At 39.0% G+C, this 23,132-nt stretch overlaps 1 protein-coding gene and 1 long non-coding RNA gene across 7 annotated transcripts in view; one reads left to right on the top strand and one right to left on the bottom strand.

Moving 5' to 3' along the window:
• The window catches only part of COL6A5 (collagen type VI alpha 5 chain), a 129,855-nt gene that overhangs the window by 21,736 nt on the left and 84,987 nt on the right, over positions 1-23,132 (top strand). Inside the window, exons 2-3 of the mRNA XM_077865238.1 lie at positions 17,859-17,954; positions 19,225-19,824. Of these exons, the coding sequence (XP_077721364.1) occupies positions 17,888-17,954; positions 19,225-19,824 (667 nt within the window). The 5' untranslated portion in view covers positions 17,859-17,887. The remainder of the gene's footprint in view (positions 1-17,858; positions 17,955-19,224; positions 19,825-23,132) is intronic.
• The window catches only part of LOC144293915 (uncharacterized), a 49,829-nt gene continuing 31,433 nt past the window's right edge, over positions 4,737-23,132 (bottom strand). For 2 of the 6 annotated variants that reach the window (XR_013361271.1, XR_013361273.1), the window contains exons 9-10: positions 22,233-22,904; positions 4,737-6,235 (exon numbers count right to left, since the gene is read on the bottom strand). This is a non-coding gene — a long non-coding RNA (uncharacterized LOC144293915). The remainder of the gene's footprint in view (positions 6,236-22,232; positions 22,905-23,132) is intronic. The other 4 variants (XR_013361272.1, XR_013361275.1, XR_013361274.1 and 1 more) reach the window with 3 other exon arrangements.

Raw genomic sequence — 23,132 nt, 5'->3', positions numbered from 1 at the left:
CAAAACACAGTCTCCAGCCCTACCCAACTGCAGGATCCAGTGGGTGGCCCTGCCCAGGTAGAGAGCCTGGACAGCAGTGTCACGCAATAGCAGAGTACAGCTGGCAGATTACCTGATTGTGAAGCTCCGCCTGTAGCCCCACACATTTGAAGTACAGCCTGTGCCTCTGCCTGATTGGAGAACAGAGCTTTGTCCAACTATGAAGCTGTCAAAGATTTAAAATAGCCAAAGTAAAACTAATGAATTGCTGAAGTAGTAATTGGTAAAATTTATTGTGCATACAGTTTGCAAACCAGGAGCCCTCAAACCAGAACATGGAATGAATCCTTATATATATTTTAAATATATACATATATATTTTAAAGATTTTATTTATCTATTCATGAGAGACAAAGAGATGCAGAGATATAGGCAGAGGGAGAAGCAGGCTCTGGCACAGAGAACCTGATGCAGGACTCAGTCTCAGGACTCCGGGATCGTGGCCTGAGCCAAAGGCAGGTCAATCACTGAGCCACCCTGGCGCCCCTTGGGTATATTGTTATAAGGCAGCTTAGAGAGTGAGAAAACAGTGACTGTTTATTCTCCACAGTAATTGGTTACAATATTCTAATTTTCAGTGGTTACATCATACCAATTTTAAATCACAGTTCAAATTTGCTTATCATTTCTAGAGGCACAAGCAAGAAATGATCCAGGTCCAGGTAGCCTTGCAGAAGAAGCTAAATGCACTTTGCCTGCATGAGTAAGCTGGTTCAGTCTGCTCAGGGAAATTTCAAGCCTCATCTCTGTCTGTCCTTGATTTTAACAATTCCCTCTGTTCAGGCTTTCTCTCTGCAGGCTGAGAGTGTGTCCAAAACATTATAGTGTTATTCTAAGTTCCTGCTGTTGATTTAGTCAGGTCAAAGAATCACATATTCACTATTTTCATTAGTTGGGTCATCAGGCCAGAGGGCCATGTGATCACTTCTTCATAATTCATGTGGTTATTATTGATTTCATCCAGTTGTCTGACCCCAGTGGATACTCTGGCATATAGAGTGGCTGCTAACAAGCATTGAAAACCTTCGAGAATATACAGTGTACTTGAGAAGTTAATGTGAGAGCAGCCAAGGCTTGAGAAATTCCCTAGAGCACTGATTCTCAGGAGCCAAGATTTAACCAATGAAATAAATCAAATGGGTTATAATCAGATTCAGGCTTTACCTTTCTAAGCCCATGTACAATTTTTTCACAAGTTGTTTACAGAAGTGCAACATGATATATTAGCAAACACACACCAGCTGGGATGAGTGAACTTGAGGATGTCATATTTTAGGAGACTGTGTAGCAGGTGAGCTTTCTCCTAAATTAGGCCTTTCTATGAAGTAAGCAAGCAGTGTTTTAATGAGAGGCATTTCTATGGAAACAAAAGAAAAACAAAGGTTAATAGTTTGAGCAAATTATAAATTCAGTTTTCTGATCTTAGAAGCCAGGTGAGATTTCTCGATGTCAGGTTCTAAGCATCTTTAGATGGAGAAGGCAAGCAGTGGCAAACAGATGGATTTTCTTGGTTTGTAGTGTGAATGTGTCTGGTGACCTTTCTGAGTGGCCCCAGAGCAATAGGCAAAAGAATTATTCACACGCTGAATTGTTGTGGTGAGTCTCTGAGGCTTATATCAAGTCGTTCAGCTTTAGCTTGCATAGCTTTGGGAAAAGGGCAGCTATTAGTTTCACAGTGATTCCAAGTCAAAATAGTGGGAGAAAATGGAAAATGTTAGTTTGGGAGTTTTAGACACCTATTGGAGGAAATTAGGATACAGGAACCAGTCCAGTGTACAGATAGAAAACAATCTTCAAATACAATTAACAGTATTAGAATCTGATCTCTATGAAGGTATATTACTGAAATGTAATTTTTTTCCTGTATAATCATTTCCTTTTGCATCAGAGACAACAATAGAAAGACTAATTTGTTAATAAATTAAATCTAGTTTTTAAAAACTTGGCTTGATTATTTATGTAAGTGCAATAACCATAATGATTGGCCATATAGGGTCTTTTAGATCTGGAAAACAAAACATTAAAAAACTATGTTTTAAATTAAGTCATAAAAATTATAATCATCCTCATTAGTTCATTTAGTCTTCTGTTTTAATTCATGTTGATCTGGATCTTATGTTGGCAGTTTTAAAAATTCGTCTGTTTTCCATCACGGTCTTAGAAATTCTTAGCCAGTTCAGTGTTATGATCTTAAAGTTATCAGAAACCTGCATTCTAGAGTACTTGTCCATAAATTTCTCTGAAGATGATATGTATATCATATGTATGATATGTATATATGTATTCATGAGAACACAAAGAGAGGCAGAGAAACAGGCAGAGAAGCAGGCTCCTTGTGGGGAGGCTGATGCGGGACTCGATCCCAGGACTCCAGGATCACAATCTGAGCCAAAGGTAAACGCTCAACCACTGAGCCACCCAGGTGCCCTTGAAGATGAAATATATTTATAAAAGTCTTTGAGTAAAATGGTAACTATAAATGACAAAAGGCTTAAAAATGGCCATGGCTAAAGATCAGAGTTCGTTATAATTTAATTGACAGGGAAATTTGTTTACCTGTGATATCCAATATTTTAAGATAATAGTTGGAATTATGGCTGATAACACTGTAATAGGACAAATAAGATTCCCAGGAATTCCATATAATTTCTGGAACATGTATATGAATAACTTCCATATAAATATTCCCTAAAGAAAGTTTAGTGTCACTTGTTATTTGATAATGATTTCCATGAAATTTAAAACATACAGGGATCCCTGGGTGGCGCAGCGGTTTACCGCCTGCCGTTGGCCTGGGGCATGATCTTGGAGACCCGGGATCGAATCCCACGTCAGGCTCCCGGTGCATGGAGCCTGCTTCTCCCTCTGCCTATGTCTCTGCCTCTCTCTCTCTCTCTCTCTCTCTCTCTCTCTGTGTGACTATCATAAATAAATAAAAATTAAAAAAAAAACATACAAAAGTTATATAGTTTTTTTTTTTTAAAAAAGAACAACTTAACTCTTTTTTTAGAGAAGATTCAGTTTGCTTAGGAAGTTCAAAGATTTGATAAAGACAAAACATAGAATCTTTGTTTTTTATTCAGAATACATTTATGGTAAAGAAAAACATTTGTTGGGATCCCTGGGTGGCGCAGCGGTTTGGCGCCTGCCTTTGGCCCAGGGCGCGATCATGGAGACTCGGGATCGAATCCCACGTCGGGCTCCCTGCATGGAGCCTGCTTCTCCCTCTGCCTGTGTCTCTGCCTCTCTCTCTCTCTCTGTGACTATCATGAATAAATAAATAAAATCTTTAAAAACAAACAAAAAAAACACATTTGTTTACAAACCAGAATCTAAGAAAACTGTGTCCTTTTAACAGAAAGAAAAACCGAATTCTGATTTTGCACCAGTATACTTTTGATATTACAATTTTTCCTATTTTCTTTTTTACTTAACTAAATCCATTTTAATCTTAGCTTGGTCACACATAAAATTCCTTTCTTGAAGTATGTAGGTGTCTCAGGTGGTTAAACACTACTTTTGGCTCAGGTCATGATCTCAGGGTCCTGGGCTCGAACTCTGTCTGAGTCTGGCTCCCTGCTCAATGGAGAGTCTGCTTCTCCCTCTCTCCCTCCCCCAACTCATGCTCTCCTTCTCTCTTTCTCCCTCTCAAATAAACAAAACCTTTAAAAAAAAATTCCTTTCTCAGGAATCCTCTTACACTGTTGATGGGAATGCGAGCTGGTGCAGCCACTCTGGAAAACAGTGTAAGTTTCCTCAAAAAATTGAAACTAGAGCTGCTCTATGATCCAGCAATTGTACTACTACTACTACTAGGTATCACCCCAGAGATACAAATGTAGTGATCTGAAGGGGCACCTGCACCCTAATGTTTATAGCAGGAATTTCCACAATAGCCAAACTATGGAAAGAGTTCAGATGTCCATCGACAGATAAATGGATTACTAAGATGTGGTATTATATATACAGTGGAATACTACTTAGCCATAAAAAAACAAAATCTTGCTATTTGCAATGACATGGATGGAACTAGAGGGTATTATGCTAAGCAAAATAACTCAATCAGAGAAAGACAATTATCATATGATCTTACTCATGTATAGAATTTAAGAAAAAAACAAGATCATAGGGGAAGGGAGAGAAAAAATAAAACAAGATGAAATCAGAGAGGGAGACAAACCGTAAGAGGCTCTTAATCATAGGAAACAAACCGTGGGTTGCTGGAGGGGAGGGGAGGTGGAGGGATGGGGTAATTGGGTGATAATATTGAGGAGGGCACATGATGTAATGAGCACTGGGTGTTATATAAGACTGATGAAAGACCTCTACCTTTGAAACCAATTATATATTATATTTTAACTGAATTTAAATAAAAAAGAAAAAAATTTAAAAATTACTTTTTCAAGATTGATTTTCCACAAACCTACTATAGCTTTCAATATATATATTTTGTTCTTTTTCCTTCCTATTCTGCAACAATCATTTTACTTAAGGATAAAATTATCTTCTTTTATTCCCTTTACCAAAAATGCATCTCTATTCATCATACCTTCTCTTATTGAAAACATATTCTCTACGTTTCATGTACAGTCATTTCTTAAATCCTTATTATTTCTAGTAGCTTTGCAAAACGAAAAGAAACACACATAAGAAAAAACACAAAAAACTTCTCAAAACCGCTTTTCTTTTGCTGATGATTTCAACTTTATTAGTTCATGCATTATTTTCTCAATTTCAAAACGTACAAATCTTACGTAGGCAAGAATGCAAGACAATTGCTATCGAGTAATTACAGACTTACTCTTACAGGACAACATAATTGCCTACATAATTGTTAAATGAATATAAACTCCTGTGTCATATAGTTAAAATAAACCATATCCCTTTTGGAAATTACAAGATGAGATTCACTTGTGTCTGTAGGCTCATTCTAACACAGCTCAATTAGAGTTGTTCTACTGGGAATAATAGAACAGGTAAGGGCAACAAGATCCCCACATTATGGCTAAAGAAGATTGCTCCATGTTGAGTAGTCAGAAAAAAGACTTGAAAAATGAGTCAACAACTTCTAAACTGATGGCAACACTGTAAATATCCAGGAAGCCACAAACAGGATTCCCAGCCTGGTAATGGTTGTAAGAAATGGGAAAGTTCTTGTAAACAAAGATTGCTAACTGGCTACAAATCTGCAAAGAGAAGGTAACAAAACTACCAAAGAGTGATCATAGCCTGGGCTTGGGGAGTCACCACTGTGCATGTATTGGACAGAAATGGTGATTGTTGTTGTATTGGCCTCTTCAGGTGGTTGCACAGACCCTTTTATTACTCAGTTTATTGTTTTACAAGAGCAGTGGCTTTCAAACATGTTGAGTCATTCCATGGCAGGAAATATGGCATATGCTGTGGGGCAGCACATACTTACATGTATAAAACCATATGAGTAACTGAAAGAAAAGTTTAATGAACTGACACATATTTCTTATGTTCAGTATTTGCCGTGTATGTACTCGGTTTTGCCTTCTATGAATTTATTCTCTTTTATTTATATCTTATATATAAGATATATCTTATATATTATAAGATATATTATAAGATACATATGATACAAATAAACTATAATAATTCAATCTATGAATTATAGATAAAGTGAAGATATATATTATCCATTTATCTGTATGGATAGATATAGATTATATATATTTTTCAGTTTAAATAAATACTAATCAAAATTCACCAATGGTCTGTGACCACAGTTGGAAAAAGAAGTTACAGTAAATCCTTCCATCGTAGGAGAGAGCTCTCATGGGTGTTCCACTGCTTCTCATCTTCCAAAAGGATGCTTGCTGCTTTGCCTGTATTTCCTTAGCACCAATGCACACAGTTTGCATGGTTAATTTGTGATTATTATTCTAAGTGTTCTGAGTTTCACTTTGGTTCATTTTATATTCTCAGCTCTTCTTCCAACCTCTTCAATTATTTGACAATTCAAGTTGCTTTCTCGTGAAAACTAGAGAGCAAGGGTGCCTGCGTGGCCCAGTTCGTTAAGAGTTCAACTCTTGGTTTCTGCTCAGGTCATGATCCTGATGCCCTGGTCCTGGGATCCTGCCTGCCTCAGTCCCTCCAGCTCTCTGCTCAGCAGGAAGCCTGCTTCTCCCTCTCCCTCTGCCTGCTGCTCCTCCTGCTTGTGCTTTCTGCTCTGTCAAATAAATAAATAAAATCTATAAAAAAATTAGCACACAATGTGAACTATCATAGATAAGCATTCTATAGATTAGCCAATTTATAAGAACATTTCAAAATTGTTAGAAGTATATTCTTTCTTACATTAAATTTTTTCAGTGTGGCATAAAGCATGTTTATAAATAGACCCAAATGTGTGTTTTTGTCTCTGTATGAAAATTAAAAAGCTGAAAGCAGATAAACTTATGTTTAACATTTAGTTTGTTTGATTTGGAAATGATTTAGATATTCAATGACTATCCATTATTCAGTTTAACTTAGCATGAACTTCGATCTTATTTATATTTACTTAAATTACTTGTTTTTAACAATTATGCTTGGATTAGATCTCTAAATAATTTACATCATCTTAAGTTCTTTTGCTTGTTGACAAATTTTGAAGAAATGCCTGCTTTATTAAGCCAACAAATTTAAATTAGCTTTTATTTATTGAGGATTATCGCAGATCAAGTGAACTTGAAAAATATTTGGGTCAGTTTCTGTGTTTCTGAGAGTATACTCAATTTATATAAATGTTTAATTTTTTTGAGCCAATTAAATAGATCTTTATAAACTAATCTTGGCAATACCATCTGGAGGTAGAAAAATATCCCATATCCACATTACACACACAAAGACATATGTAACATACAGATAGACACAGAGATCTTATAACTATTGTTTTAAAATTTTTAGTCATTTCTCAGGTACAAACCTGAAAAAAATAGCTGAATTCAAATTGTGTTTCTGACAGATGGACCAAGTTAAGTAAGGTCACCTGCTCAGATGGCCAGTTTTTTACTATAGATTTTTATGCTTCGGGGGTCCTTTTAGAACTAATTTTGAAGTCATTTTGTCTTCTAGAAGCCTCTGCATACCAACCAAAGGATGACTTCCCTTGTCTGTCTCAAAGAGGTTTGGGACTTCTCTTTTAAGAGTTCCACTTAAGAGGAACCTATCTAAAACAGAGATTCCCCAGGATGGCCGTTGTGATTCTACATTATTAAAAAGTTCACCCAGGGGCACCTGGATGGCTCAGCTGTTGAGCATCTGCCTTCGGCTCAGGTTGTGATTCTGGGGTCCTGGGATCGAGTCCTGCATCAGGCTCCCTGCATGGAATCTGCTTCTCCCTCTGCCTTTGTCTCTGCCTCTCCCTCTGTGTCTCTCATGAATAAGTAAATAAATATCTTAAAAAAAAGTTCAACCATTTTTCCAGAAAGGCTCAAGATCCTTGTCCAAGAACCAGATAGAATCAATCTTGCCTTTGGATATATCCTAAAATGTCCTAACAATTGTTCTAAAACATCTAGAATCACGTGTTTTTCCTGATTTTGAACAGGATGGGTGACTTACCCATCAACAAACAAACACGGAAACAAGAAAGCGAAACAGAAACAGAAACAAGTGTGCACAATACAGTTGGAGAACTCAGAATGTAGAGAGTGGAGCTCAGACCCAAGAGAGACTCCCCCTCAAGCTCCAGGGACAGGAAAAGGCTGTGAGCTCTGTGGGCTCTCTGGCTACCAGCTCTTGGTTGCTCATTGGCATTGGAGTTGTTCAAAGTCTTTCATGGGTCCCACCTCTAACTCCATAAAGTATCAAAAGTTCAAAACAGTCAACACAAAACCAATGAATCAATGGTAATTCGCAAAATTTTACATCACAAAGAGACAATTTGCAAAAAGACAGTTTGCAAAACAGGAGGACTCAAACCAGAACATGGAATGCGTCTCAGGGGTATACCGCTCTAAGAAGCTTATATAGTGAGAAAGCAGTAACTGTTTATTCCTCACAAAGATTGGTTACAATATTACAATTTTCAGTTGTTGTCTCTTATCAATTTTAAGAAACCGCTCAAATTCACTTGTAATTTCTAGAAACATAAGCAAGAAGTCATCCAGGTCAAGTTAGCCTCCTAACATAAGCCAAATTAAGCTTTTCTGCATGACTAAACTTGTTCTGTTTGCTCAGGGAACCTTCAAGGCTAGGCTTTATCTGTCCTGGATTTTAACAAAGCCCAGACTGTGGCCCCACCTAAAACAGCTAATGGCACCATCTAGTCACAGAGCACAGCCTAAGATTCCACCAGACCAAGAGCAATTTTAGAGCCTGTCCCACAGCACTGCCCAGTCGCAGAGTCCATGGACACTGTCCTGCCAGGGAACACAGCCTGTGAGCTTGCTGGACCAGAGGTGATTACAGAGCCCAGCTAGTGGCTCTACAAAAATGGAAACACAACATAGTCAAACTTCTGGGTTGTAGCAAAAGCATTTATAAGATGAAAGTTTAGTAATATCAATGCGTACATTAAGAAAAAAAGAAAGATCTCAATTAAATAACCTAACTTTACATCCCAGGAACTAGAAAATGAAGGAAAACTTAGCCCAAAGTTAGCACAAAGAGGAAAATAAAGATTAGAGCAGAAATAAATGGAACAGAGAATAGGAAAACAGTAGAAAAGACTAACAAAAATAGGAGTTGATTCTTTGAAGAGAGAAACAAAATTTGCAAAACTTGAGCTAGAGTCACCAAGAGATAAGACTCAAATAATGAAATTATGAGTGAAATTATAAATGAAAGAAGAGACATTACAACTAAAACCACAGAAATACAGAGGATAACAAGAGACTACTATGAATAACTATGCCAACAATTGGATAACCCAGGAGAGATGGATAAATCCCTAGAAACAAAAAACCTACCAAGACTAAATCAAGGAGAAATAGAAAATACAGAGAATGGACCAATGGGTAAGGATACTGAATTAATAATCAAAAACCTCCCAACACTGAAAAGTGTAGGACCAGATGGCTTCACTGGTGAATTGTATCAAACACTTAGAGAAGAATTCTCAGACTTTTCTGAAAAATTGAAGAGGAGGGACCACCCCCTAACTCATTTTAGAAGGCTAACATTAACCTGAGACCAAGGCCAGATAAGGACACTATGAGAAAACTATAAGCCACTGTATCTGATGAATAGATATGCAAAACTCTTTCTTTTTAAAGTTTTTATTTAAATTCCAGTTATTTAACATACAGCATAATATCAGTTTCAGGTATACAATTTAGTGATTCAACACTTACATATACTATACCTGGTGCTCTTCACAAGAGCAAGATTCTTAACAAAATACTAGCAAACTGAATTCAATGGTACATTGAAAGGATCATATGCCATGATCAAGTGGGATTCATCCCTGGGATGCAAGGATGATTTAACAAATACAAATACAACAAATCTACTAATGTCTCACATTAGTAGAATGAAAGATAAAAGTCTTATGATTATTTCAATAGGTCAAATAGATATTTGACAAAATTTAACATCTTTACTAATAAGACAAACCTCTCCACAAATTGGGTAGAACAAACATGCCTCAACCGTAACAAAGGCAATATATGACAAGTATGACATATCATACTCGATGGTGAAAGGTTGGAGGTTTTTCTTCTAAGATCAAGAACAAGACAGGGGGACCCACTATTACCATCCTATTCAACATTGTTGGAGTAGGTAATCAAGAGAACATGACTGCCAATTGACCCTCAAGTTGGACTTAGGCATTCAGAAGCCCCTCACCTCTAGCTGGTCCTTGGTATGTATGCTGTACCTACCATTCCCATATTAGTAATTGTCCAAAGACATCACCTCAAGAGAATAAGGTGTTGTTGAGACCATCTAGACAACATATGTGACTGAACCCCATTAAGGCCTCTACATAAACTTTTAAGATTCTGGTGGGCAGGTGTGGGGATCTACATATCTTGCAACCACACAGGAAGAACCTCATGAGTAATTTCCCTTGCTTACTAAACCTGCCACCTACCAGTCTGGAGTGGCCTGCCTCTTTTCTTGGTTTCTCCTTGCACTCTGTATATAGAGGCCACTTGGTGAACCAGGAGATATAGTACTATAAGTCCTATTGCCAGAGCCATCAAACAAGAAAAGAAATATAGTCATCTAAATTAGAAAAGAAGTAAAATTGTCTTTGCATAAGATATGATCTTATATATAGAAAATCCTGAAGACTACCAAAAAACTTAGGATTAATGAAAAAATTCAGCAAAGTGCATGATACAAAATAAACATGCAAAAATCAGTTGCATTTATATATACTAACAATAAACTATCAGGAAAATAAAAGAAAAAATCCCATTTGAATAGTATCAAAAACTATAAAATACTTGGAATAAATTTAACCAAGAAAGTGAGGGATCTGTATGCTGAAAACTAGAAGACATTAATGAAAGAAATTGAAGAAGACACAAATAAGTGGAAAGATACTTGTGTTTATGGATTGGAAGTTCAATATTATTACAATATCCATACTACCCAAAACACCTACAGATACAATGCAAACTCTATCAAGAGTCAAATGGCATTTTTCACAGAAATATTTTTTAAAAACCCTAAAATTCATATGGGAATAATCAAAGATCCAAATAATCAAAGCAATCCTGAGAAAGAACTAAGCTGAAAGCATTATATTCCTTGATTTCAAAGTACTCTAGAAAGCTGTAGTAATCAAAACAGTCTGGTACTGACATAAAAACAGATACATAGACTAATGGAACAGAATAGAATCCCTGGAAATAAACTCATTCATATATGGTCAATTAATTTACAACAAAGGAACCAAGAATATTCAATGGTAAAAAGGGAAGTCTTCCTAATAAATGGTATCTGGAAAACAGAACAGCCATTTACAAAGGAATGAAACTGGATCCCTGTCTTTCACCACTGAGAAAAATTAATTCCAAATGGATTAAAGACTTAAAAATATAAGACTGCAAATCATAAAACTTCTAGAAGAGAGCAAAAGGGAAAGAGCCTCCTTGGCACTGGTCTTGTCAATGATTTTTTGTCTATTACACCAAAAGCTCAGGCAATGAAAGCAAAAATAAATAATCAGGGCTCCATCAAACTAAAAAGCTTTTCTGTACAGCAAAAGAAATCAACAAAATGAAAAGGCAACCTATGGAATGGGAGAAAATATTTGCAAACCTATCTGATAAGGAATTAATATCTAAAATATACAAGGTACTCATACAACCTGATAGCTCCCCCCGCCAAACACCCTGCAAATAATCTAGTTAAAAAATGGACAAAGGACTTGAATAGACATTCTCCCAAAAAAGATGTACAAATGGCCAACAGGTGCATGAAGAGATGCTCAACATTATCAGTGAAATGCAAATCAAAAACCACACCTCACATTTGTTAGAATAGCTATTACACAAAAGACAAAAGATAACAAATGTTGGTGAGAATGTGGAGAAAAAAACTGCTGTACACTGTTGGTGGGAATGTAAATTGGTGCAGCCACTATGGAAAACAGTATAGAGGTTTCTCAAAAAATTAAAAATAGAACTACCATATGTTCCAGCAATTCCACTCCAGATATGTATCCAAAGGAAATGAAATCACTATTGTGAAGAGCTGTCTGCATCTTCATGTTCCTTGCAGCATTGTTTACAGTATCAAAGACATGGAAACAACATGTCATTGACAGATAAATGGATAAAGAAATGTGATACATACACACACAAGAATATTATTTACACATAAAAGAAGATAATCTTGTTATTTGCAACATGGGTGAATCTGGAGGGTATTACAATAAATTACGTAAGTTAGAGAGTGCATATGTTGAACAGTCTCACTTATATGTAGAATCTAAAATAACCACATTCATAGAGGCAGAGAAGAATAGTAGTCTTCAGGGTGGTGGGGGGAAGAATGTGTGAAGGCAGTTGAAGGATATGTACTTCCAGTTATAAGATGAATAAATCTGGGGTATGATTACATCAGTAGTTACATTAACTACAGTATAGTATGGTTACTATAGTTAACAATACTGTGTTGTATACTTTAGAGCTGCCAAGAATATAAATCTTAAAAGTTCTCAGCACACACCCACCCCTCACCCCACCCCCCAGGTGATGTATTTGTTAACTAACTCATTGTGATAATCATTTTGCAATATATGCATATATCAAATAATCACCTGTATTCCTTAGACAATGAAATTTGTCAATTATATCTCAGTAAATTGGAAAAAAAGACAATTGAAAATTATGGAACATGCTATTGGGGGAAGGCGGGTATTAGAATATTACATGGTATAACCCAATAGATAGCAGTTTGGCAATACTTATAAAATCTTAAAATAAACATACCTTTGACATAGTGATTCCACCTCTACAAAATTAAGCTATAGATATATGCATATATTTATGAAATAGTGTATATGCAAAGTTGCAATATTTATAGTGTTTATTAAGTGCCTACTGTGTGCCAGGAACTAGAGATATAATGACAACAAGACAGAAATCCCTATTCTTTTATAATGATGAGCAAGACAGACAGAAGTCCTTATTTTCTTAGATTCCAAGCTCTAGGGAGAGAAAGCTAATAAAAATAAATGAACAAGACATGCGTCCCTAACTCACTTGCTGCTGCTCCACCATTTTAGTGCCAAGACATGCAGAGTGGGGACCTGAGCTAAAAAGGAAACCAGAGTGGAGCCAAGCCAAGAGATGTAGGCTGGAGTGAAGCTGCACATGATGGCCTCTCAGGATATCTTCTTCGAGGCTCTAGCACCTACAGGAAAATAAGGCAACTGAGTCAAGCCCTGGCTGGGTTCAGCCCAGTCTCACTTTCCAAATATACATCCAACCTGAGGAAGGATATATACACAGCTCTGAATATTTATTGATTCCTGAATCAGCATGGTTTTTTAGAGAGGACTTCCTTTCATCCCTGAGTTAATTTCCTGTTCTTGAAAAACATTACTGAAATATAGAGTAGAGAGTTAAATTCTCTCCTCCATAGATAGCCTGTATTAATTGATTGGAAAGTTTAACATCATTAAAATAGCAATCCCGGGGGTGCCTGCGTGGCTCAGTTGGCTAAGCATTCAACTCTTAATTTCAGCTCAGGTTATGATCCATCCTCACATCAGGCTCCATGCTCAGCAGGGAGTCTGGTGGAGATTCTTCCTCTCCCTCACCTCCTACTCATGCTCTCTCATGCTCTCTTTCTTTCTCTCTCTAAAATGAATAAATAGGGCAGCCCAGGTCACTCAGCGGTTTAGCGCCGCCTTCAGCTCAGGGTGTGGTCCTGGAGACCGGGGATTGAGTCTCATGTCAGGCTCCCTGCATGGAATGGAGCCTGCTTCTCCCTCTGCCTGTGTCTGTGCCTCTCTCTCTCTCTCTGTGTGTGTCTCTCATGAATAAATAAATAAAATCTTATTTAAAAAAGAATAAATCTTTTTAAAAATGGCCACAGTGCACAAATTTATCTACATGTTCAATCCAATCTCTATAAAAATCCCAGCTGTCTTTTTTTGCATGAATTCACAAGGGTATCCTAAAAATCATTTAGAAATACGTGGGGCTCAGAACAGCCAAAACAACTTTGAAAAAAAACAAAGTCACAGGACTCACATTTCCTGACTCCGAAACTTCCTACAAATGTAGAATAGTCAAGACTGTGTGGTATTGGCATAAGAATAGACATACAGATATAAATGAAATAGAATTGAAATTCCAAAAATAAACCCATTTACTTATGGTAAATTTGTTCTTGATTTGCGTACCAAGACAACTCAATGGTAAAAACAAAGTCCTTTCAACAAATGGTGCTAGGACAATTGAATATCTACATAAAGAAGCATGGAATCATATCCCTACTTCATACCACATACAAAATTAATTCAAAATGATTTGAAGACCTAAATGTAAAAGCTTAAACTATAAAACTCTTAGAAGAAAACATCAGAGTAAATCTTCATGACTGTGAAGTAGGTAATGGTGATTTATTTTTTTTAAAGATTTTGTTTCAGAGAGCACAAGCATGGGTGGGGGGGCGGGGCGAGGGGAGAAGCAGACTCCCCACTGAGCAGGTAGCCCAATGCAGGACTCGATTCCAAGACCCTGGGATCATGACCTGAGCTGAAGGCAGACATTTAACCGACTGAGCTACCCAGATACCCAGTAATGGTTATTTAGCTATAACATCAAAAACACTAGAAACAAAGGAAAAAAATAGATAAATTGGAATTAATCAAATTTAAAAATTATTTGTGACTTAAGGACACCCTTAAGAAAGTGAAAATAAAACCCACAGAGTGGGAGGCACATATTTGCAAATCATATATCTAATAACTATCTAGTATCCAGTATATATAATGAACTCTTATTACACACTAATAAAAGATGAGTAACCCAGTTAAAAATTGGCAAAGTATTTGAATGGGTATTTCTCTAAACAAAATTTAGAAATGACCAATAAATAAATGAAAAATACTCAATGTCGTTCATCATTAGGGAAATGCCAATCAAAACCACAGTAAGATACCCATCTATACCCACTAGAATGAAAAAAAAAAAACACAGAAAATAACAAGTGTTGGTGAAAAGTGTTGTAGAGAAAGAGGGAACTTTACTCACTGCTGGTGGGAATGCAAAATGATGCAACCATTTAGGAAAACAATTTGGCAGTTTCTCAAAATGTTAAACATAAAGCTACCATAAGACCAAAAATTCCACTCCTAGGAATCTACTCAAAGTATTTCCTCAAGAAATGAAAACATGTATCTACGCAAAAATGTGTACACAAATGTTCGTAGCAGCAATATTCATAATAGTAGAAACAAGTGTCCCAACAACAGAACAGACTTTTTAAAAGTTGTATATCATCCATGCAATAGAATATTAGCCATAAAAAAGAATGAAGCACTGGTACATGTCACAACATAGATAAATCTTGAAAACATTATGTTAAATGAACATTTTCAAACACAAAAGTCCATACTTTATGTGTTTTCATTTGTATTAATGTCCAGAACAGGCAAATCGATAGAGAAGACAGTAGATCAGTGTTTTCCAGAGTCAGTGGGAGGGAAAAATTGGGGAGTAACCACTAATTGGTATGGGGTTTCTTTTGGGGTCATGAAAATGTTCTATAATTAGTGACAAAGGATACAAATTCTGTGATACTAAAACATATTGAACACTTCAAAAGAATAAACCTTAGAATATGCAAATTATATCTCAATAAAAAAATTAATGAATAAGTGAAATATGTGGCATGTTAGAACATGATGAATATAGATTTAAAAGTCATTATTGGCACTAGTCAGCCACTAACTAGGGAGGGGCATTGTTAGTGGCCATCCGTAGCAAAATAAGGGTTTAGTCTAAATGATTTATTGAGTCTCTTCCAAATCTAGCTTCCAATGACTCTCTCAATCTTCATAATCAAGAAGTTCAAAAGAACTGCTGGAAAAGTCAACTCTAGAAAAAAACCCAGCCTTTACATCTTTGGTATCTCACTTAAGGCAGCTCTATTTTTGCATATTGGGCATTAATCTCTTAATCTCTTTTCCTGTTTATAAAAAGTGACTACGAATCTAAAAGACTATAATATCCCCTGAAGATTTCTGATTGATTGTGAGCTGCATGGAGAGAAATGCTGAGCTAAAGTAATTTGTAAAACTGAGTATCTCTGTAAGTTCAAGAACAGTTTTCGTAAGGGTTTCATGAAGAAAGAGAAATGGGTAGCTGTTGGCTTTTTTGAGCCAAGGTGTGAACATGCATTGTCATGTTCATTGTTGACATAAATGTCAATGAGCATAGCCATTGTTGACATAAAAGTAAAAGGTAAAGGGGGTGCCTGGGTGGCTCAGTTCAGGTCATGCTCTCTTGGGTCATGGGATCGAGCTTAGCATCGGGCTTCATGCTCATCGAGAAGTCAGCTTGAAGATTCTCTCTCTGCCTCTTCCCCAACACACACACTTTCTCTCTAAAATAAATAGATATATCTTGGGGCAGCCTGGGTGGCTCAGCGGTTTAGCGCTGCCTTCAGTCCAGGGCCTGATCCTGGAGACCCGGGATCGAGTCCTGAGTCAGGCTCCCTGCATGGAGCCTGCTTCTCCCTCTGCCTGTGTCTCTCTCTCTGTGTCTCTCATGAATAAATAAATAAAATCTTTTAAAAAATAAAATAGATAAATATTTTTAAATATAAATTATACGTGATTTGTAAGGACACAGACCTCGTATGAGGCATACGTATAGTGGTTAAGAGCTTGGGCTCTCACAGCAACTTCTTGCAAGATACATCTATGAAGGCAAGGGAAACAAAAGCAAAAATGAACTATTGGGACTTAATGAAGATAAAAAGCTTCTGCACAGCAAAGGATACAGTCAACAAAACTAAAAGACAACCTACAGAATGGGAGAAGATATTTGCAAATGACATATCAGATAAATGGCTAGTACCCAAGATCTATAAAGAACTTATTAAACTCAACAGCAAAGAAACAATCCAATCATGAAATGGGAAAAAGACAAAACAGAAAGACAAAAGACACGAACAGAAATTTCACCAAAGAAGACATACACATGGCCAACAAGCACATGAGAAAATGCTCTGCATCACTTGCCATCAGGGAAATACAAATCAAAACCACAATGAGATACCACCTTACACCAGTGAGAATGGTGAACATTAACAAGACAGGAAACCACAAATTTTGGAGAGGATGTGGAGAAAGGGGAACCTTCTTGCACTGTTGGTGGGAATGTGAACTGGTGCAGCCACTCTGGAAAACTGTGTGGAGGTTCCTCAAAGAGTTAAAAAAAGACCTGCCCTACGACCCAGCAATTGCACTGCTGGGGATTTACCCCAAAGATACAGATGCAGTGAAACGCCGAGACACCTGCACCTCAATGTTTATAGCAGCAATGGCCACAATAGCCAAACTGTGGAAGGATCCTCGGTGTCCATCGAAAGATGAGTGGATAAAGATGTGGTTTACGTATACAATGGAATATTACTCAGCCATTAGAAACGACAAATACCCACCATTTGCTTTGATGTGGACGGAACTGGAGGGTATTATGCTGAGTGAAGTAAGTCAATCAGAGAAGGACAGACATTATATGGTTTCATTCATTCGGGGAATATGAAAAATAGTGAAAGGGATTATAGGGGAAAGAAGAGAAAATGAGTGGGAAATATCAGTGAGGGTGACAAACCATGAGAAACTCCTAATTCTGAGAAATGAACAAGGGGTAATGGAAAGGGAGGTGGGCGGGGGGGATGGGGTGACTGGGTGACGGGCACTGAGGGGTGGGGCACTTGACGGGATGAGCACTGGGTGTCATTCTATATGTTGGCAAATCGAACTCCAATAAAAAAATATACAAAAAAAAAAAAAAAAAAGAGCTTGGGCTGTGCAGTCACCTGTCTAGGTTGAGATCCTGGATCTATCCCTTACCAAGCCACCTGTACCTGTTTTCCTCATCTGTCACATACCACATAGTATTTGTCCTTTCCCATAAGACAGTTGTGAAGATTAAATTAGATGATACTCATAAAGCGCTGAGAAAAATATCTAAGCCATGGCAACGTTAGCATTCTCGGTTTCCAGTAAATACTCCAAATGCTTAATGAGCATTTTAAACACACCTGGCATTACTTGACAAGTACTTGTTTCCAATGAATTGTCTTGTAACCCAGATTCCCTAGTAATTATTTGTTATACAGTGAGATTTTTCATATTGTAAATAACACTCTTTTTTTTTTTTCAGAATAAAGGCAAGAAAACGTCACTAACAAAATGAAGATCCTACTAATTATATTTGTCTTAATCCTTTGGACTGAAACATTGGCAGATCAGAGTCCAGGTACCAGTATATTTTATCATCATTTAGGAAAATAAACATTTTTATGTCTTAACTAACATTCATTTTAATGCATAGAAACAAAGGATTTATTTCTTTAACAATCAAAAACAATCAAAGCAGACAGCATTGACTTGTAGTTGGATCAAGCAAACTTAATCTTTCAAAGATGACAGAAAGAGAAAGCCATGGGCAAAAGGCATGAATTATGCTACACCTGGCTAAAAAAGCTTTAATTATTCATTGATTTGCTCAGGTCCCAGTGTTCCATGTCTCTGTGAATAGAGCCAATGCCTTTGTTTTGTAGGTCAGTCTGCATCCTAGGATTTCCTGACAAATTTCTGAGTTATTTTGAAAGAGAGAGCAATTGTTAAGCACATCACTGATTTCTAGTGTGGAGGTGGCTGACTGCTAAAGTGGCTGCTGGTGGTGCCTCCCCTGGGCCCGACTCTTTTATTAGGCCAGAACCCGGCTCGTGGTCCCCCACCCCTCACCCAGCTGCTATAAATATTGCCTGTAACAGCACACAGACATGGTCCACTTTCTCAGGAGAATTGCTCTTGGCTTTTCTAGAGTCAGCTTATGCAGGACATTGTGCCCATAGCCCTGTATTTCTTTCCTGCAATTTCTGGAGATGGTCTGCAGCCAACAACTGAGTGAGTGATGAGTATAACAAGTTGGCCCTCTTGCCTTAGAGAGAGGCATGCTCCACAGTCCTCTCAGATCAGGAAAACATGTTGCTTTGCCTCTCTCCTACTTCCCTTACACTGCTTCCCCTTGGCAAAGCCTCGCCTCCAGTCCCTGTCCCAGGATCTGCTTCTAAACTCTCCAACCCAAGACACCTGCTTGCTTGATATGGTTTCTCAAAGTTACTCTTAGTCCAAACACCACTTTGGGGGCTTTCTTGTTTATTATTTAGTATAATGTCAGAGTTTTCGGTTGAAAGGAAGGAAGGAAGGAAGGAAGGAAGGAAGGAAGGAAGGAAGGAAGGAAGGAAGGAAGGAAGGAAGGAAGAAAGAAAGAAAAAACATCTCTGGTATAGAGTTGAGAAAGAAAAAGAAAATTATTGCTTAACTTTACAAAAGTCCTCTTGTTTGATATCTTCACAAAACACAGTATAACTTCTTCTGTTTGACTTCCAGAAGACACTTTGCTTGGCATTCTGAGTTACTCTTGACCTAGGGCATAGTATCAAATGAGTATTGTGGTCTCAAATGTAAAGGCTGAACAATCAATCACTTTATTTAGGTTTGTGATCATCTTATTTTGATAGGGCCAGGCCCTGAGTATGCAGATGTCGTGTTTCTGGTGGACAGCTCCAATCACCTGGGAACTAAGTCCTTCCCCTTTGTGAAAACGTTCATCAGCAAAATCATCAACAGCCTCCCCATCGAGGCCCACAAGTACCGCGTGGCCCTGGCCCAGTACAGCGACCAGCTCCACAGTGAGTTCCAGCTGGGCACGTTCAAGAGCAGGAACCCCATGCTGAACCACCTCAAGAAGAACTTCGGCTTCGTTGGTGGCTCCCTGCGCATAGGCCAAGCCCTCCGGGAGGCCCACAGGACCTATTTCTCCAGGCCCGACAGCAGGAGGGACAAGAAGCAGTTTCCCCCGATTCTGGTGGTCCTGGCTTCGGCCGAGTCCGAGGATGACGTGGAGGAGCCCTCGAAGGCCCTGCGGGAGGACGGGGTGAGAATCATCTCCGTGGGGCTGCAGAGCGCGTCTGAGCAGGAGCTGAAGGCCATGGCCACGGGGCAGTTTCATTTCAACCTGCGGTCGGCCAGGGACCTTGGAGCGTTTGCCCCAAACATGACGCAGATCATCAAGGAAGCCACCCAGTACAGGGAGGTAGCGGCCCTGGACGATGTAAAAGGTAAGGAAGGCCGGGTTAAGGAGGCACCAGTCTGGGGCAGGCGGCTCTGCGCATTCCTCCCTCATTGCCTGCAGCTCACCTTCTGGTGTCCACGATCCCCCATGCTGAGGTCCTGGACACTTCTGCACATCCCTGTCAACTCTTACGGCCGTGTTTGCTTGTGCCTTTTCTCTGGCAGGCATCCTCTTGCACCACTCCTTTGTCTTCTTACAGCTTGGATGCCTCCTGACATCATTTAAATCTCGGCCCAATAGTCCTATCCTGTTGCAAGGCTTTCCTTTCAAATTTCTTTTTTGTGTCTCCCAGTTCCCTGTGCACGCTTGATGACAGAAGCACTTCCCAGAGTGAAAAATTACTCATTCCTGTGTTGGTGCCCTCCACCAATGCACATTGTTGGTCGCACATTGAAGGCAAAATTGGGAACATCCATGTGTATCTCTGTATTCTTCGGGCCTACACGGTGCTTGACAATGAGCTAGTATTCTATTTCTTAGTGAGTGAAAAAGTCTTATGGATAAAGAAAGAAGTTCAGAGGGACGCCTGGGTGGCTCAGTCAGTTAAGCATCTGCCTTCCATTCAGGTCATGATCTCAGGGTCCTGGGATCGAGCCCTGCTGCCAGCTCCAGCCCTGCTTCGGGTTCCATGCTCAGCTCCCTGCTTCTCCTTCTCCCTCTGCTGCTCCCCCTGCTTGTGTGCTCTCTGTCAAATAAATTAAAATCTTTTTTTATGGTGAAAAAATTTATATTTAGATTTATAGCCGGCTGGACTCAGTTTAGATGATCCCAATTTTGTTGGCAATATCCAAAGCATCATAGTCAGGAGCCAGTCGAACATATGCTTTCTTCTCTCCGGCATCAGGCCTGATCAAGGTGTTGACCTTGGCCACATCAATGTCATAGAGCTTCTTCACAGCCTGTTTGATCTGGTGCTTATTGGCCTTGACATCCACAATGAACACAAGTGTGTTGTTGTCTTCTATTTTCTTCATGGCTGACTCAGTAGTTAAGGGGAACTTGATGATGGCATAGTGATCAAGCTTGTTTCTCCTGGGGGCGCTCTTTCAAGGATATTTGGGCTGCCTTTGGAGACGCAGGGTCTTGGGTCATCGGAATGTAGGTGACATGTGGATCTTGTTTTTTTGTGACTGTGCACGCCTTTCAGCACCGCTTTCTCAGCTTTCAAAGCCTTTGCTTTGGCTTTGGCTCTGGCTTTGGGAGGGACAGGGGCTTCCTTCTTCGCCTTCAGCACCATTTTCATGAAAGGGCAAATAAATTAAAATCTTAAAAAAAGAAAAAAGTTCCAAGTCTGTTCTCTGGCCCTCACAGTCCTGGCACAAGCATGGGGCACCTGGTGAATACTCCGTAAATGCCTGTCAGCTGATGCAGGGCTTCCCTGAAGCATGTTAGGCTTCCCCTAAATGCGAAGGATAGCTTTCCAGTAAGACCAGGCAGAGAAGACTATATCTCCCCTCAGTTATAGAGTAGAGCCATGCAGCGGGCTGCAGTTTTGAGCCTACCATCTGCTCTGTTGGCTTATCCCCTCCTGCACTGTTTTATTCTCTTTATAGGTAAAATCACTCTAATGAGTGTCAGCACCTGCTAAACCCTGGAGTTTGACTCATTCCCCTTCTCAATTATGCAATCATTTTGTGCTCTTATTTTTTTCTTTTGCATTGAAGACACACTTTCCCCCCACATTTTAACATTTTGATATTAGGATGTGTCTTGCAGTGATGCTTTTTTTTTTTTTTTTTTTTTTTTTTTTAGTTTCTAAGAGCTGCCATTAAATAATAGTATCCTTGGCAGTAGACTGGACTTTGAATTGAAGAAATATTAGAAATATTTCTGACAAGTTTATGGGTATGAATGAGACAAATTACTAGCTCAGATTGAACTGATTCAGTGCCGTTTCTTGTATAGTTTAGCACCTTAACTATCACATCTCCCAACATAAAATTTTCCCCAACTTATTTTCTGAGAGCCACTGAGAGTTTTTCATATGGCAGTACAGACCATTCCTCTCAGGCTCCATCATCCATGTTGATGCCTGTTGTGTGTACATAGCAGCTTGACAGCAACATCTTACTTCAGTCACTGCAGCTGGTTTCCCTGGTGGGGAGGTCAAGGGAGGGCTGTTTCTCAGCTTTTTCCCTAAGCAGCCACTCACCAGAACCACCAGGTCCCATATCTGCCTTCCTGCCGGTCCCTGGAAATCCCCGTATTTCACACAGAAATGTGAAAGTTCTCCTTCTCATCTGATTTTATTCTTGATCCCCTAGGCCAAAAGGAGGAATATTTATAATCCCATTCCCATGACTTACAATGTCTCACATGAAAAATGCTTTGTGTCTTAAGCGAGTTTTCCACAAAGACCTCAAAACAGAAGATTTTTGAGTACAAATAGTTTACTTGGCAGGTGATCCCAGACAGCATTAGGAAGGAATGGATAAACTGAGACAGGAAGCTGCCCATGAGGTGTTGATGGGCAGGCAGGATGAGCCAGTGCACAACCCCAGCGAGGCACTCAATAAGTGTGCCATATTCATGAGAGGCTTCCACCATTCTCTCCAGACTAAGGTGGAAAGACTTCCTGGCAGAATGGATTTCCTGGCTGCCTCTGCACTCTGCAGGCAATGATGGGCCATTCTGAGCAGGTACTATCTGGTTCCAAGACTTAAGGAAGTCCTGCTGTGGTACAAAGCTCTTTGAACACCAGGTCAGAAGCCCCAGACGCTGCCACTAGGTGGCTGTGTGAACTTGGGGAAGTGATGTCATCTCTGAGCCTTGCATCAGTCTTCTCATTTGTAAATCATGGGAGCTGAGATGACCTTCAAACTTCCTTTCTGCCCCACCATTACCGATTCCATGGCTATAGCTATGGCTTGATTTTGTAGTAGAGCCAGTTCAAGCCTTAGCAACCAATAGATTCCCTGAATAATAGGAAGTTTATTTCCCTTGTAACATTATAGGTCTTGTGCTCAAGGTGACCAGTTGCCTCTCCTCTATTCAGATACTTGGGTTGGTGGAGGGTCTTCTATCTTCATGTATGACTTCCAAGGTGCCCTGGGGATTGTTTTACAGCTGGTGAGTGGGAAAAAAGATGAAAGATCACTAATGGGAGAGTTTTATGGGATAAGTTTGGAAGAGACAGACATTATTTTTGCTCACATTTTATTATCCAGGTCATAATCCCAAGGTCACACCTAATTGCAAGTGAGACAAGGATGTCAGGTCTAGCTCTATGCCCAAGAAGAGGAAATGGGTTTTAGTGAGTATTTACAAGGCTCTGCCACAGTTAGTGTTGCTCCT

This window comes from Canis aureus, chromosome 22 (assembly GCF_053574225.1).
Source record: "Canis aureus isolate CA01 chromosome 22, VMU_Caureus_v.1.0, whole genome shotgun sequence".
Lineage (NCBI taxonomy): Eukaryota > Metazoa > Chordata > Mammalia > Carnivora > Canidae > Canis > Canis aureus.
Note: the sequence above shows the minus strand (reverse complement) of the source record. Positions and strands in the feature narration are given on the sequence as shown.